Genomic DNA, 18,025 nt, shown 5'->3' on the forward strand with positions numbered 1-18,025 from the left:
TGTAATAGAAAGAAAACATCATTTTTTTTTCATTTTGCTATGTACTTATTTTCAAGTCTGTTGTATTTAGAATGTTTTGCCTATCACATGTTTCATGTCTGTTGTATTTAGAATGTTTTGCCTATCACATGTTTCATGTCTGTTGTATTTAGAATGTTTTGCCTATCACACGTTTCAAGTCTGTTGTATTTAGAATATTTTGCCTATCACATGTTTCATGTCTGTTGTATTTAGAATGTTTTGCCTATCACATGTTTCATGTCTGTTGTATTTAGAATGTTTTGCCTATCACATGTTTCATGTCTGTTGTATTTAGAATGTTTTGCCTATCACATGTTTCATGTCTGTTGTATTTAGAATGTTTTGCATATCACATGTTTCATGTCTGTTGTATTTAGAATGTTTTGCCTATCACATGTAATTGCTATTCTATCAGTCTTTGTCTTTTTGTGCTAAGTTCAAGTTACAGTAAGTTGGTTTTGTCACAGATTTTGGTAAACATTTCCCCATACAACCAACAAGCCAAATATAAATGCAAATTTTAACCAACATCTGTGATATAGCCTTACTGCTCCTTGACCTCAAGTATTCTCACATCATATTTTTATTTTGCAAATCTGTTGTTAAATTGGAATTAACACTTGATTGAATTTTAGCTTACTTTCGTAAGCGTTTCTTTCACTCATGGACCCAAAAAACTATCCAACATCATGGATATTCTTTTTACAAAAGTTGTGAAAAATGTGTATTGCATGGATTTAGGAGACTAAGAAAGCAGTAAAAATTTAAATGATATTTGTGTGGGCTACAGGGGAGTATGATATGTATTCTAGTCAACCAGAGACTAGCTAAAATTTTAATGATATTAAGAAGAATATATATATAACAGTTCTAAGAAAGGGAATGACCACTGGTGTTCACATACAAACCTAAGGCAAGACAAGTTGTAATGACAGCGGGTAAACCTTCTGGGATAGCAGCCACAGCCAAAGCAACAGCTATTTTGAAATAATAGATAGCTCCCTACAAATAAATAAATATTGAAATAAATGAACCTTCAAGTAAATCTATGACTATAATGGTTTACTTTACAAATTGTAACTTGGATGGAGAGTTGTCTCATTGGAATTCATACCACATCTTCTTATATCTAGCTTCCTGATTAATTATTCATTCTACCCCTTAAAAGTGTATATTATATGAATAAAATAATGAGTTATGTTTCACAAATATCCTAACCAATAACATCTTTTACATATAACATGCAAAAATCTACTAAATCTATCTGTTTATGGTCAGTATATATTGGAACATTGACCCTTTAATGCAACACTGTTCCCCTGAGTGTAACCTATCATACATTAACTTCCTGTTTAAACACAATTATGACGTCAAATCAGATTCTGGAACTTATCACTTTACCATTTATGTCATCTTTTTGCTTGGATGAAAATGAAACTTTGCAGATATATCAATATATATATGACTGACCACTTAACATGGACAATATCTACTGTCACAACATTTATTTGTTTAGTCTGCTACAAGGCAATTTTATCTTTACATTTTCCCTTTTAGAGTTTTAGTCAGTACTCTGTACACTGTTTATTGACCATTTAAAACTAAGTAACACTGACGTCCTTCAGAAATATAGGTGATTTAAAACAATTGTGTCAATATTCTGTAAACTGTTGCCGAGAAATCAATATTCTCTTTCTGATCTATTAAATTAAATCATTTTAAGACCTTCAGAAAATAGTGTCTTTTAGAAACAACTAATTGTAACATGCATTCTGGTATATAAAGCCTAATTTAGCATTCTATATTACATGTATATTCTTTGTTAATGATGAATTTTCAATATTAGAACAAAATCTTCATATATTATTACCATCTGGGGAGCTTTTTATCTGTAGTTAGTGTATGTTCTTTGACTGTGTTTGAGATATTGTGTCCATATTATAACAGTGATCTGATTATGTCTAATTTTGTGCCATTTTTTACAATTAATCAAACAGGATATCATTAAATAGCTCACCTTGACCCATGATCCACCGTGAGCTGGATCATTGAAATGTCCGATGTTGATGGCCCATACAGCAATACAAATAATGGTGATCACCTGAAACAAATTAAATGGTAAACATAACATTTAGTAATGAAGCACAGCTTGTAACATATACAACAAACACATCTAATGTCCATTCTTATAAAAAATGTTGTCTTAAGAAATAAAAGCCTCAGGCAAAACTAGACTGCTGTAAGAAATAAAATCACAGTACATAACACACTATACTATATGAGTTTAATTGATTCAGAAACAATTGTATACACTTGTTTAGCTATCTTTTTGGCCATCAATACTAATGTTGAAATGTTCAACTTGCCAAAGGTAGACAAGTGTTTCCCTATCCTAATGTTCAAAGATAGACAAGCGTTTCCCTATCCTAATGTTCAAAGGTAGACTAACTGCCCTAATGGTAGAATGACAAAGAGTTTTCTTATCTGACTACAAAGATAGACAAGTGTTTCCCTATCTCAGTGTATAGAGGATGAAATGTGTGACTACATATCCTGTTGTCAAAAGTAAATGGGTGTTTGACTAGAGGACTTAACATTTTGTTTAGATTATTTTAAAGTAGCCAATACTAGAAGCATATTCTTTACAAAGAAATGCACTGACAAAGCTTTTGAATATAGATGTACCTTATCAAAGACTTCAACTATATACATGAAGATATACAAGAGGAATGCAGATGCAAAACATAATTGTCATTACAAAACTTCTGCTGCAATTATTTACCATAGAAACTAATAAATGGTATAGACAACAGCCAAGAGTTATCATTGCTCCAGTCATACAATCTTGGTAATAAAGGTTCAGACAAGATATCTCTTCATATCTCATTAAAGTTTCCTCATAACATGGCAAAACACTCTTAATCTTTATTTCAAAAAAAACAAACCAATCTCAATGACGTTCTCCTATAATCCATGTGTATAATTTCAAAGAAAATTTGGGTTATTAAAGATCATTATATTTGATGTAGATGAAATTATGACTTTTAATAAATAAAATTTTTATGGATATCGACAAGATCAAAGAAGGTTTCGTATCAAATTGATTAAAAGTTTTTCTGAATATTTGCTGAAAGGTTTAATAAAATGAAGAAACTAAGGAACATGTATTTTTTTATTATGTTTTAATCCTCTTCAAAGGACTCATCCCAGAAATAAAGAAATAAATGCATTAACAATTCATGTGAGGTGTTTGCACAAGATACAAAACCCTCAAACAACAGATGAGCAAAGGAATTATGTGCAATTCTAGATAATATATACTTGAGTTTACCAGTTGATCAGGAGTACCGTAGTTAAATGTGGAAGTTAACCTTTCTAACTAAGGCATTGTGGTTTACATTGATCTGCTTACAGAAATTAATTGATTTTCTAATTCTTTTTAACATCTAGCAGCAAACATGTTATGCCTTTTCATGACTGTAGAAATAAATATTGACCACTAACCAAAATAGACTAAAATATTCATCATAAAAAAGCTAACATGAAATGAAATGCAAACAGAAAAAATAAAAATTCATAAACTTCAACGATATTCTGCTAAATCCAACAATATGAAGATTATACACGTCTGTATATCTATTTCAGATCAATATATATCAGAATCTATGTCTTAAAACTTCAAATCCAATCAAACTATTTATAATTGAGTTCTGAAATTCTGTTTTCCCTTTTGTATTGAAATTTTGCAATTTATATCGTCTACATTGGAATGGTCAATAATGATAACAAGCACGACATAGGTTTTAACTGAATGAGACACCTGTATAGAACAAGGAGTTTATCAAATGTATGTCTTTTATGTAACATACCATACTGTTTTAAAGGCATAACTTTGAAGACATATAAGATTTATTAATCCCAAAATATAATATTTACCAACACCATTGGCCGTGGCCGTGATTGATATAATTGTTTCTTGTAAGATGTCCTAAAATCTATTTACCAAGAATGGACACACTGATGAATTTATAGACTTGCATAACTATTTGTTTGTTTCTAGCATTTGTTACACAATTCTCTTTTCATTCATTAACACTGTGTTATGTCTTATCAATTTTGAAAATCAATAAATCTAAAACTCTACAGACATATGAAAGAGTTGATATAAATGAATTTAACATAGTCCCTCTTTTCATCCAGACATCAGAGACATTGTCAAAATTAATTTTATATAAGACAGAATTTCAGGTACATTGTACTTTTGAGAGAGTCATTTGAAGACTGAGATAATGGAGATATTCAATCAACAACTTCTCCAAAGACGAAGTTCATTAAACTAAATAACTATTACATGGCTAGCTAACAATAACTTTTACATCAATAACATTCAAGTTCAGCGTCATGAAGATCATAGCCTTTATTTGTGGACACTGACAACTGACCAGAAAACAATACCAATCCCATCAATACTTGATTTGAACTTCTGTTCCTGAGATTCAGTTTGATTAAAATTTGTTTATATTCAGTAAAAATCTTAAAACAATCACCAAAACATTATTCAAACCAGTTTCTTTCAAATTGAATTTTTTATTTGTCTCTTTATATTTAATGTTACTCATGTAATTTTCCAATATTTGAAAAGTTCATTTATAGGTGATTCAACAAAAGAAAGCAGTTTCCACCTTATCTTAAACTGGTTAACCAAGACAACCTCCTCATTTCTGTTGACCTACTGGTGTTCCTGGTCATAAGAACTTTTTCAGTGACCATGGAAAACCAACACAGTATGCTTACAGACCATTTTTTATCAGTGAACAGAAACACGGTTTGACCTGTGTACAGTAGTACAAATGATTCTTATTGTGATCTTACAAAAAACATCATCTGTTATGTCAGATTTTGGGGTCAAAGAAGTACTGATAATTAAATATACATTAGGAAGAAAATATTTAAAAGAAAAGTAAACCTATGTGCATTAGACCTCTACTAAGTTGATATTAAAAAATATCATTTGCTTTCACTTTCAAAATAATTTTGCACAGGTATGGAAGTATTTTTTCCACCAATATATACTACATTTGTACTATAATCAGAATTTGAGTGCATTTTTTAAAACTTAAATGATTTTGAAAAATATATATCTTAAGATAAGCAAATAATTCATGCAAGGTGGACATAGATGTAGATGGGTGTACTACTGGGGTGCATTGTAGACAGTAAATTAGGGAGAAACAATTTACATTCTATTGTTCCTACAGATCAGAATTTAAATGATTATGGTGAAAAAAATCTCTTGAAAAGGCAAATAATGCTAAGGTGCATTGAAGATAGATAATAAGGGAGAAACAATTCACATTCTATTTTTCATAATCAGAATTTAAAATATGATGAAGAAAAAAATCTCTTGAGGAGGCAAATATTTTGTACAGGTAGGGCAAACTTTCAAGATATATTGGCAATTAAGGCGAAAAAAATCATATCTTTATTTTGTTCTAACAATGTATTAAAATCAATTCTGTAATTTCAAATATGAATCAAATCAATCAGTTGCAGCTGAATCACAAAAAGATAAGATGTTATTATAAGGCTGAGGGCATTGAACTGCATGGTAGATATATATGCTGAATCCTCACATTGAAGGACATAACCTTGTAGCTTCTAATATGATACTATTTAGCTTGCAGATCAAACTGTTGGGAACATCAGCTATGAAACAGACCAGACAATTATTTACTGAACTAATTACACCACATGAGATACAGATTGTTTTTTCACACCTGGATTATGTATTTTTATATCACCCTCGTCAATCAGCTAATCAGAACAGCAGATAAGCATTATCCCAACAGGAAACAAGCAGTCTTTATTCCAAACTGTTAATCAAGGTGTGATCATTTATTTTATGCCACAATTAGTTGGTCTAGTCTTAAATATGACATATTTTTTGTGAGAAATACCTTAGACAATTGTTGTCCAAATTCATCTAATTTCTGTTGCAATGGTGTCTTCTCTGTTTCTGTATCCATCATTTCGTCTCTGATTTTTCCTAAAAAGAACCAAAATTTCTTTTGAATATCTACTATTAATCATATTTGTAATTTAGCAATGTGTTTTCTGGCTTTAATGTATACAAATTGTTGGATCTTGCCCAATCAACTAAAAAATTAGTATTTTTGTATTTGAAAAACTGAGGTTATCTCTCTTTGACCACACAAAAATCAGATGTTACTTCATCATTTGACAAAATAATTGGATTCACTAGGAAAGACAGTAGAAATTACAGGTGCAAACTTCAGACCATGAAATTATTTTTTGGGTATCAAAGACTTCCATTTAGCTTAAAAATTACATGTAAATAATCAGTGATGTAATTTCCCATCTAAACACCACAGGTATCTCCTGCTAAATGCCTTACTGATTACTTAAGTTTAAATTGCTAATTGTCTATAATCAACTTTGACATTTTTACCACACATTAACTAGGGGATGCTCTGGTATAGATTATCTTGATAAAATAATAACACAAGTTTTCCAACTTAATTTCTCTAGGCCTGTTGTTAACAAGCTTTTGTTGATGTCTGTATATTTTAACAGCTGAAACAGTATAATCTGTTAAATACAGAGCCCCAACTCCTTGCCAAAGTATTTTAATGTCACCTAAATCTTTAAACCTTTTTATGAAAACAAGTAGCAGTTTAGATTCCACCAACATGGACTGAATCAAAGCAAGATAAACCATTGTAAAGTGACTGATGATAACATCTAAACTGAGAACTCTAAAACTCAGAAAAATGCTTACTATAACTGATATGACAATAGTCCATGAAAAACTAATAAACTTGATTACATTTTTATAATGATTTTTTTTCAAAAGACAGATTTAGCACTTTTCTAAAAATCAATCTAAATACAGGTTTTCTCGTTGCTTAATTCCCAATAAAAAAGCAATCATATCTCAGTAATAATCTATACAGGTAAGATATACCTTACAGGTGAATACAGGTGGGAATCATTGAATCTCACCTATAACCAGATGGGACCTATCAAGCAATGGTTTATAACTGTTTACAACCAATCAGGGATGTTTGCCATAGGTTATATATGTTCTCAAATAAATAAGACCAAGATCAAACTTCAACAATCTCATACATTTTTTTCTACCAATTTATGTCAATTACAGTTTAATTCCAGGATTGTCACTAGAAATGTATAAATATAAGAGGATGGGTATGATTAAAAAACACTATACTAAGAAGGTAATTGCTTCAACCTAGTATATCAATAAAAACAATGATGATATTTGCTGTTAAGACATAGATTCATACTTATTTTCTACTTATTTGGTGGACAAATGAAATAAAAATAGAACTATATAATCCAGATACATATATATGTGTAGATTGTGACAACAAATGGCAAAACAGATTTGTATTACATGTATAAATCAGCACAATTTGTGTTTAATTCCTTTTAAAAAATTCAAGAAATCCCTACTGTCTAACAGGCCCATACAGCTTAGACCTGATAAGTGGTCCAATATTCTGATATGACACAATCAACAGGAAAACTATTTACTTCTCATCTGTAATCCCTTACTGATGCAGAGATTCAAATCAATTATACATGATCAACACTTAAGATGACCTTGATTTCATCATTACTGTATAGGTAATGTAGAATAAATGAGAAATTGATGCTATGTTTCATTTCAAATACAACTGTTGTTGAGGCACACTTTCATCTCTATTATCTTAATTTATCAAGTTTATCAATCCCATTCTATCAGGGTTTTTTTTATTTCTGCACTGCAAGATTTTTCTGTAAGCATAGTTTTCTTTAACCTTGGAGAAGAATTTATTATTAAAGAGGTTCTAAGATTAGAAGCATTACATCTCCAAAGTGTATGAGACCCCTTGACATAAAAAGGGCTTTAAAATGATCTGAGTGTAGATACTACAAACAAAGTCAGATGGTGTTTCTAAAATAAGCTATTCAATCTGGACAGTTTATCAAAACAATTATGTGAAAGAACAAAAAATAGAGTACCCAATAAACCACAAGAATCAGCTACGTCACACCTAAATATGGAGAAATGATGTACACAGATATATAATACATCTGTCGAAGAAAAACCTACAGTTTCTGACACAACAAATTAGAATAGGATATATAAAACATATGTTTTCCTAGCCAGAGGTGGCAATGTTGTGAGAGAAAGATGCCCAATGCATGCTGCAAGGTTTGCTAATTAAATCAACATGATTATATAAACTAAAATAATCTTTTCTGGAATGTTATCCTTAGGTAACCTCTACCTATTTCACAGCTTATTACCTTTCTGCAAAAAGAAGAATTCAATGCCATCACAATTTGGGGTATTCAACAGGGGAAAATTACTATGTGCTTGAATTCTAGAAGTCTAATTGGCAATTTAACTCCTATCATTGAGAACTGTTGGCAGTTTTTCATAACAATCTGTTATATAGGGATCTGAACAGAAAGGCTGACGTATCAAATATGTGCTAAATCAAGGACACAGGCATGTCAATGACCTTCTGACTTCAGTTCTCCAAAACTGACTTTATTGCCATAGAGGGCAAACAACGACACTATAAAATCATGAAAAAAATCACAAAATAAAACTATAATTTCCTAACAGAATAGCAGAACTTGAATAGCAATTCCCTGAGCTTAATCTTTTATTTAAACTATCAATAAAATAAATATGAAGTGTGTTTAGAGTGTGTTCCATTCTAAATTTTATTAAATAAATGATTTTTTACGAAATATTTTCCCCAACTTTCCTTTAGGCATGTTTATATCCCATATGATGAACACACTTTTTACATAAATCTATTATACTTTTTGTCATCAACTTTTCATTCATATTTTCATTTTTTAGTGATGTCAATTTGAACATAATAAAGGAGTAGCAAAGAATTTAAGTGGTCAGAATGAGAGAATTGTACATAACCATCATTTTAACTTAGAAAACATAAAGAGATAGACTTACTGATTCACTTTTGAATTTCAGAATCAATGCAGCAATAACACAATTTGTAATACCTATCTAGGGGTTTCAAGCACCTCTGGTAGGTTCAGTTGCTTTGAAAATTTTATCATCCATATATATGGTTCAAGATTCTACGACTATGGAACAGAATTTACAAGGCACCAAGTCATGTTGTACTACTTAATCCTCTGTTTTCTCTATAAACTTAACAGCTTTGTAATTACTGGTAGTAATGCCTTCACAAATCTTTTAATCACAATTTAATAGGAACAGTAGCTACTTATTGCAGATAAGAAAAGCAACTATTTGTTTGCCTATGTGTGGAGTAATTGAAAGGATTACTGTAATAAAACATGGCTTTGAAAAAAGGTTACAATATCAAAATAAATCCTTCTTTACTTTAAATTTCACTACAACTCTTCCTAAACACCAAGAAGTAAGACAAATTTTGAGTTCATTGTTTACTTGTATACTTGTTACATTGTTCTATAACATACAAATATATCATTTCAGCAAGAAAGATTCACAGAAATGGAAAATTTGAAAGATCCCTTAACCATAAAAAAAAAATAGAGACTCTCAAGAGCCTGTGTTGATCACCTTGGTCTTATGTGCATATTAACCAATGAATACAGATAAATTCATGAGAAAATTGTGTTTTGGTGATGGTGGTCTTACTTTACTGAACATTCTTGCTGCTACAATTATCTCATCTATAATGAACTTGGCCAAGTAATTATAGTTGAAAATATTTTGTAAAAATTTACAAAAATTTATGAAATTGTTAAAAATTGACTGAAAAGGGCAATAACTCCCTATTAAAGGTGTCAATTGAAAATTTTGGTCATGTAGATTTATTTGTAGATCTTAATTTGTTGAACATTATTGCTGTTTACAGTTTATCTCTATCTATAAAAACATTCAAGATAATAACCAAAAACTGCAAAATTTCCTTAAAAATTACTATTTCGGGGGCAACCCAACAACAGGTTGTCCGATTTTTCTGAAAATTTCAGGGCAGATAGATCTTAACCTGATAAACAATTTTACCCCCATCAGATTTGCTCTAAATGCTTTGGTTTCTGAGATATAAGCCAAAGTCTACATTTTACCCCTAAGTACTATTTTTAGCCATGGCAGCCATCTTGGTTGGTTGGCCGGGTCATCGGCCACATTTTTAAAACTAGATACCCAATGAAAACATTTGGCCCAGTAGTTTCAGAGAAGATTTTTTAAAAGATCATTAAAATTTTTGAAAAATGGTTGAAAATTGACTATAAAGGGCAATAACTTCTTAAGGGGTCAATTGACAATTTTGGTCATGTTGACTTATTTGTAGATCTTACTTTGCTGAACATTATTGCTGTTCACAGTTTATCTCTATCTATAAAAATATTCAAGATAATAACCAAAAACTGCAAAATTTCCTTAAAATTACTTACTCAGTGGCAGCAACCCAACAACAGGTTGTCTAATTTGTCTGACAATTTCAGGGCAGACAGATCTTGACTTTATAAACAATTTTACAACATGTCAGATTTGCTCTAAATGCTTTGGTTTCAGAGATATAAGCCAAAATCTACATTTTACCCCTATGTTCTATTTTTAGCCATGGCGACCATCTTGGTTGGTTGGCCGGGTCACGCTACACATTTCTTAAACTAGATACCCCAATGATGATTGTGGCCAAGTTTGGTTAAATTTGGCCCAGTAGGAGAAGATTTTGGTAAAAGTTTACGGACGACGGATGACGGACGCCAAGTGATTAGAAAAGCTCACTTGACCTTTCAGGTCAGGTGAGCTAAAAATTAAAGTCAATTGGTGTCATAATGAAATTAAGTCTAAATACAGATAGGATTATTTAGTTTGAACATTTGTCCATCCTTTAGAACAATTCATGTTGACTGTCCTATTGTTTATTTCAGATAGTTGGGTTGTCCATTTAATTTTTGCCCTATGTCACTTCTTTTTGGTTATCTATTCTTTGTTCTTTTCAGACAGAAACATGTATAATTGAGAACGGAAATGGGGAATGTGTCAAAGCCACAACAACCTAACCATAAAGCAAACAACATTTGAAAGCCACCAATGGGTCTTCAATGTAGCGAGAAACTCCTGCACCACCGGAAGGCGTCCTTCAGCTTCAAATTTTGATATATGTAGAATGCTTTCAGAATAGCAGTTTTTAGTTAATGTGTAATCTGGAAATATGGAATAGAGTATTGTTGCAATTAGCATGACAGGAAATGCATAAACATGCACTGAGGTCAAACAAAGGTCATTTCCTACTCATTATTTATGAAGACCATGCAATAATTCCTAACATTCTGAAAGTAATAATTTGGATCATAAAATATTATAGAAAAAAGATATTTGGCTTATAGATAAGATGTCCAGATAATTGGTAATTAACTGACAGTAACACCTGTCAGTCACAAGGTTGTATGGTCATAACTATTGATACAAACACTCTCAGCAACCTGCTAAACCAAGAATAGTACTTTGTAAATCATTGAAGTGATTCACAGTGTTTTAATCCCCATTATAACCAAGATTGTCAGTCCAAAATATACTGGGGTTAAGGTAAAAAATAGATTTTATAGTTAACAAGATTATTTGGTTTCTTTGATAAAACAAATTTTAATATATATGTGTAACTAAATCTACCAATAAAACAAGTTCTGATTCTTGAAAAATATAAAAAATCTGTCTAATCTTCTTTTCTAAATTTAAATATATATTTTACATTAAACATTAAGATAATAATTTGACTGATAAATCAGACAGCAACAACAGCATCATTTCTGTTAGGTTCATAGAGAGTTTGCACATGCAATTTTGTACACAAATTTATATTTATTATCAGAATATTTATTTGCTGTAAATCAAAGACATCTACAAGCTGAATGTTTAACATCTTCAGTGTAATATAAAATAAATAAGGGACTGCAAACTCAATGAAAAACTTTACCGGTTACTTAGGTCATAACTTTTTGAAATGATGGTTTGATGAAAGACAATTACTATTAGAAATTATGAATCTTAGTCATGTTTTTCTTATTGAAATCTTAGCAAGATAAAAGGACATAAGTCATAAATGATAGCCTTTCAGTTGGATATTTTAACATTCTCATAATGAATGAGTTTATTCAAATGCCATCCAAACCACCAATGTTATAATAGAAGTTACAAATATTCTTTTCTACTATTCTCTCACATACACACCCCTAGATGACAATTTGTTTCAATTTAAATAATGAACGTTTCAAAACATTTAAATTATATTTCAGTACAAGTAGTTTTCATAATACATCTTTAATACTTAATATTAATAAAATGCATCTAAAACTTTATCGACTATTTTTGTTGCAACAGGTACAAAGAAAAGAAAAATCCTCTTTGCTGAGCCAAGTGATTAAAAATGTCTAATCAGAGTAAATGATCTTGGCACTTATAAACACATAATGTGATATGAATACTTCATCATGATAATGTATATATGTAAGTTGATTACAGCTGCATAATCAAGAACTATTTTTCAAAATATATCGTCATCACAATAATGCATTTGATTTAAAGTAAGATATGTAAAAAATCTGGTTTGCCAAATGTGATTTTAACCTGTTCTATGAAAAAAATATATATAAAAGATCTACGGGTTGCTTTACCTAATAAACAGGGTTATTCATTAACATTGCATTTAGAAAAGTTACTGTTTAAATTTCTCTTTCAAATTTAAACAGCTTTCAATCGCAATCACTTATCTTTCAAGCCAAAATTTACCCATCTGAAGGTTCTCTTTTTCATATTTTGTACCCTCTATAGAATAATCTGAATATTTGTTTCACCTACAAATGATATGCAATTTAAACATTAATACCCATGACTGACTGAAGCTTATTGTAATATTGCAAGGTTTCTTCATTATAACAGCGACCTTGTAAAGATTTGAACATGCAGTTAGTACATATTGATATGCATAGCAGGTTCAGAGTCTATCTTTCTGGCATGATAACAATGCAACAATGTCTGAAAAATGACATCTGAAACAATTTATCAGTTAACAGCTCATTGCACACTTTCATTTATACTCAAAGTTAAATAAACATCAAAGTTATGAAGCATAATGCTATTTTTAGATTGATAGATTTATCTTGATTTCCCAATGAAAAGTGGCCTTTCTGACAAAAATATGTTTTAACCCTGCTTCCATCAAAGGTTGCATCAGTTCACTGAAGTTTGAATGTTTTCCTGAATCAGCAATTTGTACATGTTCCCCTTGCCAAATTCCTTTCTTTCGAAAGTTCTTTTAAACTCTTTTTTCCTAAGGCAGTGTTATCAACAGTCTTTTCACATTAAAGAAAGGTAGCTCTGATCAAAGGTATATTCGTACTTAGATTAAGTATATACTGATTTCTTAAATCTTGATGTAAGAGAAGTTTAGCAATGGAATATTATTTCCAACAGAAAAATAATGATAAAAATATTCAAAAAGAGGGGCAAAAGATACCAGAGGGACTTCCAAACTCATAGATTGAAAATAAACTGACAATGCCATGGCTGAAAAAGAAAAAGACAGACAAACAGATAAAAGTCTGGAAGACACAACATAGAAAACTTAAGACAGCAACATGAACCTCACCAAAAACTGGGGGTAATCTCAGCAGATCCTTCTCTACATGTGGCACCTATCATGTTGCTCATGTTATTACAAACCTGGTCTAATTTGGTAGGTCACATATATGCATTCGTGGAAAGGGAAAGGGATTGTAATTAAGACATAAAGAACATATATCATTTGTGTGAAATGTGTCTCTACTTGAGTGGTCTCTTGCCCAAAAATGTATGCTGTCAACTCAAATGTTTACTGCTTGATGAAATTGCAGGTTTTAAGCATGAAATATATAAGGTTCAATTACTACAGATTATATTGACCACATGTTGCCCAGATGTCTGCCTACAAATCTCACTGACAGTTATGTGATAAGGAAGATCAGTGTGCTGACATTTAAATTCTGATAAATCAAAAATCTATTAGAGGATGCTGTTATTAATAAACTACTCAATATAACCTGCTATCATGTAAACATTTCTTTTTAGACAAGTCATGTGATCTTGAACTTTGATTTATTTATTTATTATGTCTTATGAATCCACTTTAAACCTTTGGCCAATCATTAAAATAGTGTTAATAAATCAGGTCTTCTCTATGAAATGCCAATGAGCAACATAAAATAACATTACACAAGTATTTTGAACTAACATTTAAAAATATGATAACATATTTCGAGGCTCTCTTGGAATGCTTCATTTACAAGAAAAAAGACCTAACATGAAACATAATGTGACTAATCTCACACAAGAGACCAAACCAAATGACACAGAAATAAACAATAATAGGACACCGTATGGCCTTCACTAATGAGAAAAGTCCATAATGCAAAGTCAGCTACAAAAGCCCACAAAATGACAAATGTCAAACAATTTAAATGGGAAAACTATCAGCCTAATTAATGTACAAAATAATGAATAAAAACAAATATGCTACATAGCAACAACTAACAAACACTAAGTAAGCTGCTCCTGACATGAGACAGGCACTTACAAAATATGGAGGGGTTAAACTTGTTAGAAGGTGCCAGCCCTCACCTAATCTGGGACAGTGGTGTAACAGTACAACACAAGAACAAAACCAAGACTGTACTGGCATATATCACTGAAACTGTCTATATCAATGTAAAATGTTATATTTAACAGGAAATTTAAAAAATAGCTGCAACCATTGGAAAGTTAACAGAGACAATTGTATATAAATTAGTCATTTAGATGTACATGTACGTGTATACACATAGATATAGACATCTGTGACATTCATTATCCCTCCCACTCCTATTACACACAGAGACTTTTTTTACAAGATATATCTGTTCATATTTTATACAGACTATTTTTTATTATTACATTTATCAATAGTTTGTATTCAAGTAACAATGCTGGTTACTTCTAAAAGAGATCCAGATTTTACTTGTTTTTAAATATAAATGCGTGAAATAAGGGTCAAATATTTGACAAAATTTAATTACTTATACGTAACATTGCAGTTTCCAGATCTAATTGAATTTAATATTGAAGTTCAGTGTGCTATCTATGACCCTCCGAAATGATTTACAATTGGTCTTTTAGAAATATATAAATAATAGCCTTTACAAATCTACTGTAGACCATGAATCATTTTATTGACCATTGACCAGATATACATCAAAGATGTCAGATATATATATATATATATTCAGGAAAGAACACCTGTTTAAAGCAAAATTGAGAGCACTGAATTTTTTCATCAAACAAATCAAAAAATCGGATATATAAAATCCTCCTCATCATTCAATTGAAGTAACATGTCCACCTATCCAAAATGTTTAGCCCATGCCTGCTAACAGTTTCTCACTCAAAGAGTAAATCAATTAAAAAGACAAAGTTCCCAGTAGAGAGTTTATCTGTTTGAAAACAAATATATTTGGTAAAGAGAAGAATCTTCGTTAAACAGAAAAATCAGGAATAACTTTTGACATTTCATTTTTTCCATGCAATTTTTACAATTATCTAATATATTATTAATTATGTCAGTACCCCATCATAACAACAACAAATTTCAGACGTACCCAAATTTTCACCTTGTTATTTTTGTAAAAAATTGTGCCATAAACATTAGAAAACACACATATTTCCTCCCTGCAGAGAAAAGATTACAAGATTATTTTAATTAAATCTTCATCAAATTAGATAGATATTGCTCTCACTCAGTAACATGTTATACTTTAGCTCTTCCTTCGTTAAACCAAAACACTTGCCAATTTCATCACTACTGGTTCCAGGTAAGTCAATGTCTCTACAGTGATGTGTTTAACACTTTCAACAGTTCTGTTGAGTACTATTCCACCTTTTACTAATTGCAAATCATTAACAAATTCTAATTTTACCATCTCTCCACTGAAGCTGAAATCACCTTGATGTTCAACTCAAAACATAAATGGTTTTTGTTAACTACTCTTGTTTTTATGTTTAGATTTTATTGCCACCATTATTCTGGGTTAGCAGAATGGTACTGATCTGAGGAAGAAGATGAATGTACCTGGACATTGCACAATGACATGTGCTTCTGCATTCTGCAATCTATAGAAGTATGCCTGCCAATTATTAGTATACAAGAATGCCTAAGATAGAGTACTCCTAGTTTGTTTATATGTTTTTATAGGTTAATAGCCTTGATTTCAGTCAAAGCTTGCTCTAGATTCAAGGGGGAGGGGACAATGTAATGTAAAGTTTTGACAACTGAATATGGACACTTGTTTGGCACTGAAGAACCTTGCTATCAAGATTTTTATATACTACTTTCTTATTGCTGTCTCAATAACCCATATTGTTTTCGATTTCTGCAAAGACTCGAATCTTCTCAACAAATGTCTCTTACAATACAAATCGGGTGTATATCATATAAACCTATTTGCAACTTGATATAAAATGTCCTCCCTTATTTCAAAAAATATAAAATATAAACCTGGTTGTAGGTTGCTGAGATATTCTGGTCTCAAACTCAAACATATAACTCATAACAGAGATAGTGCAAATAACATTTGTGCTTTTTCCTACATTTTAATTTGAGTTGATTGGGTGTCAAAAAGAATTAAATGACAAGAGTGCAAGACAGATAAATATCTAGGCTACCCTGGGATAATATTTCATGTCATCCCAGATACATGAAAGTAGTCAGCCTTTTATGACAATGATTCAAATGTGTTTGAATCCCTGAAAATATCTTGCTATTAAATGCCTGAATGTTTTGCAAACATAATTTGTTTCCTAATTTTATAAATAATGAAAAATATTCGTGTTAGGTTCAGACTTCTTATGTGTAAAATCAAGTCTGACATGTCTCTGTAGAGTTATAAAGACAGTTGTCTCTTCAATAATTGGCTCCAAAACATTTGGACAAGTCTTCAATTCAATTTTGCTGCCTGAAACTTTATGGAACTTATTTGCTGAACATGTTTGTTCTACAATGGAAAGTCTAATTTATTTCTAAGTAACAATTGTCCTGGTCTTATCATTGAATTTACTTTTTCAATTCTATTTAAATAAAACAACCAATTCTACAATCCATTTTACTTTAAACTTTATGTCTTGAAAAAAACGAATAATGTAGTACCAACAGTTTTAGTTGTAATAGCTTGACAAATTAAATGCAACAGTTGCTCATCGCTACTGTGTTTGCTATTTAATCTTATTTCAAATGTACAAACTACTCTTTCCACTCAAAAGACAACCAACACTGTGCAACTGTCTCCTAGCTTATAATTAACTAATGAAAATTCAAATAACCATATGTAATAAAACATCTACTTTCTCTATAGGAATTCTCACAAATTGTTATCATTTATTGTTTTATGTCTTTATAAATATTATAATCTGCTAAAACCTCTAATAATAATAATGCGGTAGTGATTTTAATTTCTGCTTGAAATCATAAATTCTACCCCTAATTTTACTAAAATAACAATCCTAAAATAGTACAAAAGTAAATAAATCACAAGATGAACAGTTACTGCAAAAAATATGTGGTATTGGCTATGCTCATTATTGAAAGTCGTACTATGACCTAAAGTATTAATATCTAAGCAAAACACTACATCTGTTCATTTACCATTTTATGTTTTGACAAGCTTTTTACTTGGATAAAAAATCCTTAAAATAGTCTTCCCCCATAAATATTAATAAATATTTTGTAGGCAGAGATAAGACTAGGTTCTTTATTAACTAATCCATCACTGATCTTAATTTAATTCATCAGATTTCTTTTGATGTATGTGGATTTATATTATAAGACTGATATTCACAATAAGAAATCATGCAAGATTAATACAAACAGCTATAGAAAAACTCTTAATTCACTAGAAATGCTTAGAATGAGACAGTGAGGTCTTCAAAGAGCAA

The 18,025-nt window shown here is 30.6% G+C and overlaps 1 protein-coding gene across 7 annotated transcripts in view; it reads right to left on the bottom strand.

Moving 5' to 3' along the window:
- Window positions 1-18,025, bottom strand: part of LOC139527662 (calcium-transporting ATPase sarcoplasmic/endoplasmic reticulum type-like) — a 75,341-nt gene that overhangs the window by 29,711 nt on the left and 27,605 nt on the right. For all 7 annotated transcript variants that reach the window (XR_011665411.1, XR_011665410.1, XM_071323212.1 and 4 more), the window contains exons 9-11: window positions 5,979-6,067; window positions 2,039-2,122; window positions 930-1,023 (exon numbers count right to left, since the gene is read on the bottom strand). Coding sequence is in view for 5 of the 7 variants with exons in the window: in XM_071323212.1 (XP_071179313.1) it covers window positions 930-1,023; window positions 2,039-2,122; window positions 5,979-6,067 (267 nt within the window). In the remaining 2 variants the exon portion in view is untranslated. The remainder of the gene's footprint in view (window positions 1-929; window positions 1,024-2,038; window positions 2,123-5,978; window positions 6,068-18,025) is intronic.

The sequence above is a fragment of the Mytilus edulis genome, chromosome 6, assembly GCF_963676685.1.
Source record: "Mytilus edulis chromosome 6, xbMytEdul2.2, whole genome shotgun sequence".
Classification (NCBI taxonomy): domain Eukaryota; kingdom Metazoa; phylum Mollusca; class Bivalvia; order Mytilida; family Mytilidae; genus Mytilus; species Mytilus edulis.